Here is an 11849-nt window from a genome sequence, read left to right on the forward strand (position 1 = left end):
TGGTTCTTATCTGCCTCTTCGCTGCTGTCGTGCTGGAGCTCCAGAATTGAGTCCGAGAAATCAGGTGCAGGGAGCTGCGAGCGTGTGCCGCTTTCCTTCTGCTTTCACTTTCCCCCCATCATCTGACCTGGACCGCGCCGCAGTCTCCCCGGCGCAGCAGCCATGACCGAGCACGCTCCGCGGTACCCGGAGTCCAGCTCGCCGCCGCCGCGTCTTCATCGCTCTATCCCCGTCCAGGTGCTCTGCCTCCCGCGGCGCGTCATTTCGCCCGTAGCGGATCAGCAGTGACACACGAACTCTCATGCGTGCGCATGCACTCTACGGAGTTTTAATCCTTTTCTGTGGAAGGACATTTTCGGCAGGAAAAGTTACGCTCGGACTGCTTGGAAAACACTGGGCACGAACCTTTTGCTGGCTGTCGAAAAGTTTTTATGAGCGGAAACGACGCATAGGTGTGGGTCGCGTTTGAACTTCGCTTCACCTGTTCCTCAGACTCCGGAGGTTTAAGCTTCGCCCCGCCTCCTGCCCGTTACCGACCGTGCACCGCGACCATCCGCTCACACCCCGCTGACCCCTTGCCGCATGTTGACGGTGAAAAGATGCAGTCCACCGGCGATAGCGGGAATATCCGCGGACCCTGCATTCAAACGGATTAAACAAACCGGACAGACGTGAAGCTGTGACCCTGAGAGCCGTTTCGCAATCGCGCACGGAGCCACACGGACGCGGAGGAAGCGATGTGGGCCTTTCTCTCCACGGTGGCTGTCTTGTAAGTCATTTGTGAATGAGCTCATGCAGAATTACTCTTAATGAATTGTTGCCTAAGTTGTAATACGTAAATTATTCATCAAAAGCAGTCTGTGTGCCACACGCTTCACTTGAAGTGACAAACTCCAAGTCTTGCATATATAATGATCTCATGACATCACCCCTCTGGGTTGCCATGGACACAGATGTCAATCACACCCAGCTCAGGTAAGGCCATGTCCAATGAAAACAGGCCACTCCAAAGGTGTGTCTGCCACTCTCTGTATTTTCCTTTCTTTTTTGTTGTGCACACAAGGCAGTCATCTTGAGATGGTTATCATTCCTTTCCCAACCTGCGGATGGGACCAAAGGGCCTCTGATAATCCACTCTGCCCAGAATCCCGACGCTCCCCCGGGCAGACAGAGAGGCTGTCTGGTCCTGTCCCACCAAATTACTAATAATAACACCCAAGGTTGGTTGTTGCAGCAGGCATGGAGCTGGCACCTTATCTGCTGTCTGGATAGAGCGGAGCGCATGTGACCTTCTCCGACAGGAAACTGCAGTTTAGAGACAGAAAAACATCAAACGGAGCTTTAACATTCTCAGACAGTTGTGCAGAATTAGCCGGGAATTGTGCAAGCGAGACAAGATCGAGTTTGCTGACTTGTTCTCAAGGCTCGTGTCATTACAGGCAGATTCACTTTATTTGATAATAATCTAAATTAGTGGTTCAGGGTCTGGTGAAACAGAAAATGTCAGGTGGATTAATAATGGTTCTTATCTGCCTCTTCTTTCCTCCTCTCCGTCCCTCCTTTCCTCTCTCTTCCTCTGAAAAACAACTTTCCTTCCAATGGCACATACTTCACGAGGTGGGAGAGGTTGAACAAGAAGCAAACATGAATGCATTTAGAGCAGAAAGTCGATGTGTGTGTGTTACAATGGGTGGAGGGGACCAAAGGGATGACCTGCAAGTCCAAATCACTGACTAACTACTGACCCTCATGTCCCACTATTAATAACTGTCTCCCAGCTCTCACACACATGAACGAATGTTGTGTTCGAGTGTGTGCGTGGGTTATACTTAGTTATACTTTGAGCTCAAATAAGTTAGTTAAGTAGACAAAAGACATCATGAATTAGACAAACGAGTCCTAACGAGTCCTTAATTGGGTACCTACTTATAAAAACAGCCTAAACATGATCAGGCTAATCTGTTAGCTGGATTTGAAGAGGTTTCCAGCTAGTCAGGCTGGGAGACCAGCGAACCGTCTCATGCTGGTTTTTCAAGGGTAGGGTTTGGTTAGTTGCTTTAGGTTTATATAAAAACAACAGATGTCCATGGTATGTCATCATTTAGATAGCTAAGTAAAAAGTGTGTGTGTGTGTGTGTGTGTGTGTGTAAGTGTGTGTGTGAGAGAGAGAGAGAGAGAGAAAAGGGGGGGGGGGTGGGTTAGGAGAGTGTTTTAAAATATTGCCTCAACTTGGGTCTAAGTGAGTAATACAGTGAGAAATTATGATCTCCAGAGGTATTGTCCCTGTAACTGGTGCACTTTAAGTCATCCTGCTTATTGAGTACTTCCTAAATGACCTTGTACTTTCAGGGTCTGAGCAGCAGGAACAGTCTCCCTACATTCTCAGACAGTTGTGCAGAATTAGCCGGGAATTGTGCAAGCGAGACAAGATCGAGTTTGCTGACTTGTTCTCAAGGCTCGTGTCATTACAGGCAGATTCACTTTATTTGATAATAATCTAAATTAGTGGTTCAGGGTCTGGTGAAACAGAAGACGACAGTGGACGCAGATGTCTCGAAGTCTTATTTTCTTGTGTCAGGTGTGCTAGAGGATATTTATTTGCGATGAGGTGAAGATAGTTGACATTAATCAGACATGTTTCATTTAAAGCTTTTCTCAGTGGTGCACCTGCGGTTCAGTCACTTGCTCAAGGCCATAGCGATAAGCAGTAGACAATGGAATATGATTTGATTTAGTGCACTCATGCAATCAGAACAGAAATTTACAAACCACATGCTCTACAAGAACAGGGGCGTGTCTAGAGCATTTTAAATGGGGGGGCCAGTCGGGGGCACTGGCTCAAAAGAGGGTGGCCGGGGGACCTGGAGAGATTCGTCCTCGCGCGAGCCTATCGCAAGACATCTGGTAGGGGGGGCACCTGGGGTGGCCAGCCAAATTTCGGGGGGGGCCGGTGCCACCCCTGGCCACCACGTAGACACGCCCCTGTACAAGAAGAAATGGAATTGACCCCATTTACAAATCAATCAACTTCTAATGCCTAAAATCAAGTTACGCCCTAAAATTTGAAGTTGTAAATAGTGATTATTGGATTGTGTTTTACAATGTAATTAATGTGAAATGTACTAGCAATTTCTGTCAATTATGACAGTCAATTATGAGTGTATATCTCACAATTATGACTTCTCAGAATTGCGGGTTTTTCTGAGTTTGTCTCACAATGTTGATTTTATATCTCAAAATTCTAAGAAAAAAGTCAGAATTGTGAGATAAAACACAAACTGCTCAACCACCATGGTTTTTCTGATGCATCTGGTGACCAAGGAAGTCCTACTGGTTTTAACTGATAGGTGCGTCAACCCTAGATGCAAAACAGGTTTGAAATTATTCATGTGAACTTGAACAGAAGGAGTGAAGATCTAGGAAAATATATTCCCATATCAAGACAGATACAGTGACCTTGAATGAGTGCTGTAGAAACCAAGGCTTTTACTGTGACATATGTAACATGCAACAGCACACAGACGGGACTTTCTGTTCCTGTAGATCTTTCAGAGAACATTAATCTTGAGCGTCGACCCGACTCGCAGCACCTACAGCCCTGACTGCATTTCTCTTCCCTTCCCTGCGCTGCTATATTGTTTAAACTTGGCCAGCGGTGTAAATTGTGCTTGAAGGGTGTGCGGGGTGATTTGGGATACGACTCCACCTCGCTGCGCTCAACTCTACACACGAACGCCTTCAGGAATCGTTCTGTCTCAGGTTTGATGATGTCATCACCCTGCTTGTTTTGGCCGCTGACAATAGTGCTCAGTAGAGTAAAGCTCGCAGCTACTTTCTTTCTCTCTTTCCCCTTTCCCCCACCTTTCTCTCTCTCTCTGGCAGGCCGCAGGCTCGTTGCGGTTTGGGAGGGATACGGAGAATCCGAGGTTGCAGCTGAAGTAGTTTTTTTTTTTTTTTGCATTTTCTTTCCCCCTCACTCGCTCTCTCTCTCAGTGAAACACTACTGTTTTAACAGCTGAGAGTTCTTACGGGACCCAGAGCCAGTCTCACCTGCGCAGCCAGGGTTTGGCAGCTACACCAACCATACGTGCACAGATCCGCAGCCAACGTGATCTGCAGCCAGCATGCACAGATCTGCAGTTTGCACGTGCAAATTTGCAGCCTGCATACAGTGTGTGCGGAGCCACTGCGCATGCATGACCTCAGAGAAACGCATGCACACTAATGCACATCAGTCAAATTTACAACATGTGTATATAGTAAACACACATATGCCATCAAAGCTCATAAAGCACTAAATATACTCAATAACATTCATAAGGCCTTATTAATGACCACATAAATTGCTTGACAAGCACAGAAACTGGAAGCGTTTTTTTATGCCTATTAGCCATTGTATAGATAAATGTTTATGTTCAGATACAATACCATTCAAAAGTTTGGGGTCAGTAAGAGTTTTTATTTTGATGAACGAAATTAATACTTTTATTCAGCAAGGATGCATTAAATTAATCAAAAGTGACAGTAAATTACGTTTTAACATACATTCACATAGAAAACAGTTATTTTAAATGGTAATGATATTTCACATTATTGCTGTATTTCTGATCCCCAAAAAAAATATACAGCCTTGGTGACCATAAGAGACTTGTTTCAAAAACATTAAAAAATATCTTCCGACCCCAAACTTATGAACTGTATTGTATCTTCATTTGTATAAACAGCTTCATACATATTCACATCAGAAATGCAGACGGCGTAAATCAGTGCACAACGGGTATGCATGGATTTAAAAAAATAACAAATAAAAACTGCACACAGGTGTTTATGTGAGCAGGTGCACACACACACAAACACACATGAGAACCTGGTCAGCACATGCACATCTGCTCAGTTATGACGCGAGGTGTGTGGCCGTTCAGGGACTCAGGTACAAAGGGTCAAAGCACAGGTGTGTGTCAGCCAGACGGGTGAAGTCTATGCCGTTTAGCAACAGGATACACAGCGTCTCTGTTCCATTTACATTGTTAACATGATACAGAGAACACAGACAAACACACATGCTTGTGAACATATTGGGCCAGTATGAGTGAAGAAAAGGGCCTCGATCTGTTATGGAGAAAGATGCCCATTTTACATTTTCCTACATCTTGTTTCTCTTGATGTGGAGGAGTTTAGTAATGGAGGAAAAGGTTTTGAGAGTGCGGTGACACCGGCGTTTCATGATTTGTTTTATGTGCTGCATGAATGCCAGGAAATGATAGAACAGGATGGCAGATCATCTCCAAGAAACTGATTGGTTGGAATTGCTTATAGATAATTCAGCATCAAGGGGTTTTGCTAGTTTGTATGATCCTGTAACTATACCATCTGGTTGTGAAAACCATCCAAAGTAGTTCACTTTTTCCCCCTAATCACTCTGGAGCTGCAGGGAAATTATATAAATAACTTTAATGGCATAAATGTAATGTCATATCCTATAATTTTCATGAAATAACCTATTAATCACAGCTCAGGGTTTGGGATTAAGACTGTATCCAAAATCGGACACTTCCCTACTATATAGTAGGGGGGAAAAGTAGTATGTCCGAATTCACAGTATTCATAAAACAGTAGGCAAAAGTATTTTTCTGCTGAGATTCTGAAGTGCACATCTGATGGACACATTGCTACCTCATGAGGCCATGGGAGAGGAACAGCAGTAAAGCAATGTAACTAATGCTGGCAGGTCACATGACAATGACAACATGACGAATGTAGTACGTCCAAATGCCTACCTCATGAGGCCATGGGAGAGGATTTGTGAACAGCAGTAAAGCAATGTAACTAATGCTGGCAGGTCACATGACAATGACAACATGACGAATGTAGTACGTCCAAATGACATTACTACACATATTCATACCAAATAGAACATACTTTTTTAACAGTCGCAAAGTAATTGCTTATTCAAAAGAAGTACCCGCTCAGAGAGCATACGATTTCAGACGCAGCCCATATGCGCATCTTGTGGTCATCAGCCAATCAGTGTTGTCATTTTGCAGCGCCACACTCATTAGTCACATGGCATGAACGGCTCAGGTGATTGGCTCACAAAACCCATATGCAAAATACAAGGATGGCACAGTTCAAATCGAGTACTGCAGGACTTCTAGCAGGTTGTTTTCAAAAGTTTTAAAGCCATGCTTGATTCAGTCCCTGAGAGATCAAAGGTTAAAATAGACATATCATTATTACTGATTAAAAAATGGCAATCATTAACATTATTTTTCTTGTCCTTCGAAATAAGAGTTGCTGTACTATGAGACACACTCTAACATTCACAATGGAAACTAAGCTGCAAAAACGACTTGTCATTGTTATGACATTTACATATCAAAGCCAATTTTCTGAGCAACCCACCAACTATTCTGCGCTGTTCAGCAACTGAGCCTGCCATAGATAGCGACAGCATGAACCCGGATGACAGGGAACGTTCTCAGAACATTCTAGGATGGTTCTCTCAAAGTTTTGAACAAACCAGTAATGTTAACAGAACGTTTGTTCATGTTCTCAAAATGTTAGCACAAAAACATTATGTATGCATCATTCATGGAACATTTAAAAAAAAAACTTTATTACTTGTTTCAGAACATTCATAGAACATTTTTAACATTCCCATTATGTTTGCAAAATGATTAAATGGAATAGTCCCTTAACATTCGCATAACCCAAAAAAGTTTTAAAAACATTTAAAAAACAAGACATTTTAAACAGTCATAAATAACATTTTCATAACTTAATGGGAACATTAGCAAAATATTCTTCTTACTAGAACTACAGCAGTACTCAGAGGTTAGTCCATCATAACAGATGTTATTTACACATAGAAATCTCTAAAGATTGGCGCATTTATCTTACACTTTTCCTCCAAGGGGTTTGTTCTTTTGTGGTAGTTTATCAGAATGCAGAGAAGTATATGATCATCAGACAGACTATGACTGTAAATCATGTTTGGGTAGTTAAGTGTACAGCAGTGGTGAACATGTGGTTTTTGTACACTGTGCAGCTATTATAGGGTGTGTGTTCCTGTGGTGTGTTGTTTAATGCAGGGAGTGTGCAGCTGATGCGTACAACACATTTAGTGAATGAAATGTCACTGTGACATTTATCGCTTTACACGACTCTACTGTTTTTATGCGAATGAAGCTGAATACAATATATACACGGCTTTATGTATAGAGCTGTGCAATAATAGTTTACATTTTTACTGTATGTATCCAGGTAAAGTTGGTTATATTTATAGTAGTTGTATAATTTGTTAATAATTATTCATTTGTTAATTAATTTGAGTTATTAATGTAGCCACAGAAGGTACACCAACAGCTTCAGCCCAAAATGAATATTCAGTTATTTACTGACCCTTATTTCATCCAAAACCATGAAACACAAAAAGAGATATTAAAAAAAAAAAAAAAAAAAACGAAGATGTTGCTTTTCATGAAAGTGATTGGGAATGGACAAGAAAATAAATAAATAAATAAATACATCAATAAATAAAAAACATTTTTTTTAAATTACCATAACAGTAGTCCATATGACTCGTGCACAACATCCCAAGTCTTCTGAAACCAGACGATGCTTTGCGTGAGCAATGCACTGAATTAAAAATAAAACTGAAATTGTGGTTAATTTTGGTTTATAGTTTAGTCTGCAAAAAACTGACATACATTAGGGTGAGTAAATTAAAAAGTTTTGGGTGAACAGTATTCCATTAGCAGTGTTATTTTAGCATTATTTTATAATTTGTTTTAATATATTTTGAATTAGTTTTAATTTTGTATTTTTCATTTTCATTTTAGTTAAATTTAGTAATTTTGTAGTGTTTTGTCATTTTTATTATTTTTTAAATGTCTATATAGTTTTATACATTTTTTTTTAATTTCAGTTTTATTTTAATTTTATTTAGTACATTACGTTAAAGTAAATAAAATGGAGATATATCGATTTTATATCAGTTTTTTTATATTATATTTTATTTCTGTTAACATTTGTTTTATTTCCAGTAACAAAAATTTGTTTATGGTTTTAGTTTTAGTTAACTAATAATCCTGTCCACTAGCTTGTATTGTACCTGGAGCATTCCTTTAATTGTGTGGTTTTGTGATGCAGTATGATTGAACGTGAGGCGTTGTGAGTGAATGTGTATGTTAAGTGTGTGTTGACGGGCATGATGAAGAGAGTGTGTATGTGTGTGTGTGTGTTTGGTTGCAGCTGTCAGCTGGTTAGATGCTTCCTTCTCTCTCTCTCTCTCATATCTTCATAGCTGAGGCAGTGTGGGGGAGTCGTTCATTCTCTATTTCCAGACAGGGAAACAAGAGAAAGGAAGGGAGAGAAAGAGCAAGGGATTAAAAACGACAAGATGAGAAACACTCTCTCATTTCCTTTCATATCTCCTCCATTCCTGTCTTTTTTTCCCCCTCTGGCGTGTTTTCCTCTGTTTGCGGCGTCTCCACTGACCCGTCGGTGATTTCATTTGCGAGGTGAATTTTTGGGATGTAAACAAGCGATGGGCCGCAGCTGAATCATCCAGAATAAATCAAAAACTACCGTCTTATCACGATTGGCGGAATATTAATGTCGAAGAGAGCCGCAATTCTCACCCATCCTAATGTCAACCGAAGGAAACCTCATTGACTGGGAATCTCGCAGAATGAGCTCAGTGATTCGCTGTTACATCAGGTGTCAAAGGGCATTTCTGCAACAGATCGTGTCAGAGTCACTGGAATAGTCTTGCTTCTGAAATCATAAGACTTCCTTTCTGGGTGTCTTCGAACAAGCACACACACAACACTAATGCGGTAAAAGATGAAGCGTGTCATTTATGCATCACCAAACTGAATCACAAACATATTAATGAAAATGTAATGTTTTCAGACACTCCATTGGTCTTCCATTGACTGGACAAACAGGTAACCTGTGCCAAACACAGGCCAATGGCTTACTTATAATTTACTTACATTCTTAAAAATACAAGTTCTTTATTGGCATCAATGGTTCAATGAAGAACCCTTAACATCTATGGAATCTTTCCATTGCAGGTTCTTTATAGTGTAAAAAAAAAGGTTCTTGACATTAAAGCATTATAATGTTCTTCACATTAAGAATCAAATTGGTTCTTTTAAGAATTGTTCACTAGGCACTTTGGGAACCAAAAATTGTTCTTTGATTGTACTGCTATGAAAACTCCCTTTTGGAAACTTTATTTTTAAGAGTTTACAGCCAATTTATAAACATACCAGTAGTTTGCTTAAAAGTCAACTATTAGCGAGGACATTTCTGACTAGTGTCAAAAAGCATTTTGGCCTCACTAGTATAGCAAGCTTGGCCACACACCCACACACTCATGATCTCAGACATTCAGTCATGGGGAGGTCAAGGGGTCACTGGCGAGACGATAAGGAGGAAGTGATGTGTTCCGCTCTTTTCACACCCACTCTCGCCTTCTCAATGAGTGTCATCACACTGACCACACCCACACCACCCAGAAAGAGAGAGAGATCTGATACACTGTTTCCGTGAAACATTTGCCAAGAGTGCGAAACGGAAACAGAAAAGGAAAGATGGAGAAATGTGTGCATGAGCCACTAGAGAGAGAAATAAAGAAATAAAGAAAAAATGAAGGAGAAATACAACAGATGTCAATTTTTCTGTCTTTTTTTAAACTAATTTAAATCATAAAACCATGGCTATTTAGTACAACTAAAGTTTTAGTTTTAGTTACTCATTCCACACCACTGTGCAACAGACATTCATTTTTGTTGAGGAGGGTGTGCTGTTACTTTAAGTGATAACCTCATAGCAACACCCTGAAAACCTATCATGACAGCAAGTTCTGCTCGGGCAAACACATCTCTGCCCATTAAACAGAAGAATACAGGAATGCATCCTAAAAATCACACACGTGCCATCAGAACTTCATGCTGCATCTGTTGGCAAACACATATATAGGAAAATATAGAAACCTGAAGTTCTACCTCTTCTGCTGAGCAGCTGTTAACCAGCCAAATGCATCGAAGTTTAGCTGAGTGTCAGTCCACTGAGCTGCATGTGTTTTGTTTTAAAGTCTCTACCTAAAAGAACAAAAAATCACAATGGAGATTCTCATTAACCCTGTAAAGCCTGACATACAAAATAACAGTGAAAAAAAAAAAATATCTATTTTGTTTTTAAATGTAATATTTTTTGGACCTTAAATACAATTCATGTGTTTTTTATTTAGCATCCTATTTGATCCATCAGGCATTTATGGCTCATACAGTCTGATATAGTGAGAAAATGGAGGGAAAAAACAGCTCTGTTTTATTCAGAGGCTCAAACTGAGCAAAAAATATGCAATTTGGTTCAGATGTATGAAATTCTGATTGTAATGTAAATCAATGATATCTTTATAACGATTCTCATTAACCCTGTAAAGCCTGACATACAAAATAACAGTGAAAAAAAAAAAAAATCTATTTTGTTTTTAAATGTAATATTTTTTGGACCTTAAATACAATTCATGTGTTTTTTTATTTAGCATCCTATTTGATCCATCAGGCATTTATGGCTCATACAGTCTGATATAGTGAGAAAATGGAGGGAAAAAACAGCTCTGTTTTATTCAGAGGCTCAAACTGAGCAAAAAATATGCAATTTGGTTCAGATGTATGAAATTCTGATTGTAATGTAAATCAATGATATCTTTATAACAATATAGCAAACACCTACATAAAATTATATAAATATCAGTCGTCACTATATCTCCAATAATATGCTTTAGTAAGATGATATTTAAATGCTCAGTTTGATCAAAAAAATATAATGCAATGCAATACAATGATGATTGTTATTGTTTCTATTGTCCTCATTTGTAAGTTGCTTTGGCTAAAAGCGTCTGCTAAATGACTAAATGTAAATGCAAATGTAATGACTGAGAGATTAACAAATAAACGTTCCTCAAAAGCCTGATGATCATATTTGATACTCACTGACTTAAAAAAAAAAAAGATCATGTAAAGCTAAGCTGCTTCAGTTCAGTAAGTGTTCATCTTGAACTAACAATACTTTGTAAAAATCAGTCAAGATTTCACAGCAAAAAGACACGTGAAGTTCGAGCTGAAGGTGGGCATTTGTACAATTATACTAAATAACTTTTATTTAATAAAAGGTATAAACTATCAATCAGACGACAGAAGATATTTAATAGATCAGAGGTTCTCAACTCGAGATCCACTTTCCAACAGAGTTTAGCTCCAAACTTGATCAAACTCACCTGTCTGTAACTTTGTAGCAATCCTGAAGACCTTGATAAGCTTGTTCAGGTGTGTTTGATTAAGGTTGGAGCTAAACTCTGCATGAAAGTGGACCTTGCAGGCCATGGTTGAGAACCCCTGTAGTAGATTGTGTGCAACTGCAATGTTTTGATCTCATTGATCATTTAGAGGGCTTAGAAATTTGAATATCAAATATGAAACAGTAGGTTTATAGAGTTAAAGGGGTCATATGATGCAATTTCAATTTTTCCTTTCTCTTTGGAGTGTTACAAGTTCTTGGTGCATAAAGAAGATCTGTAAAGTTTCAAAGACTAAAGTCTCAAATCCAAAGAGATATTTTTATAAAAGAGTCAACCACGCCTACCTAAAACAGCTCATTCTAACACCCCCACATGTCTACGTCACTATGTGGGAAGATTTGCATAATGCCGCCCAAATGTTCACGCAAAGAAAGAATGCGTAACTTTTATTCTCGCTGCCGCCATGTTGTGGAGACACTGTATGTTTCGTTGTGAAAGTGAAACTACTTTGTTTGGTCTTCCAAAAGAGGACACA

General features: G+C 39.7%; 1 protein-coding gene across 1 annotated transcript in view; it reads left to right on the forward strand.

Annotated features, from left to right (window-relative positions):
• The first annotated feature begins 354 nt into the window (after positions 1–354).
• Positions 355–11849, forward strand: part of fgf18a (fibroblast growth factor 18a) — a 23675-nt gene continuing 12180 nt past the window's right edge. The window contains exon 1 of the mRNA XM_016561555.1: positions 355–769. Within this exon, the coding sequence (XP_016417041.1) occupies positions 738–769 (32 nt within the window). The 5' untranslated portion in view covers positions 355–737. The remainder of the gene's footprint in view (positions 770–11849) is intronic.

This window comes from Sinocyclocheilus rhinocerous, unplaced genomic scaffold (genome assembly GCF_001515625.1).
Source record: "Sinocyclocheilus rhinocerous isolate Xijiao unplaced genomic scaffold, SAMN03320098_v1.1 scaffold168, whole genome shotgun sequence".
NCBI lineage: Eukaryota > Metazoa > Chordata > Actinopteri > Cypriniformes > Cyprinidae > Sinocyclocheilus > Sinocyclocheilus rhinocerous.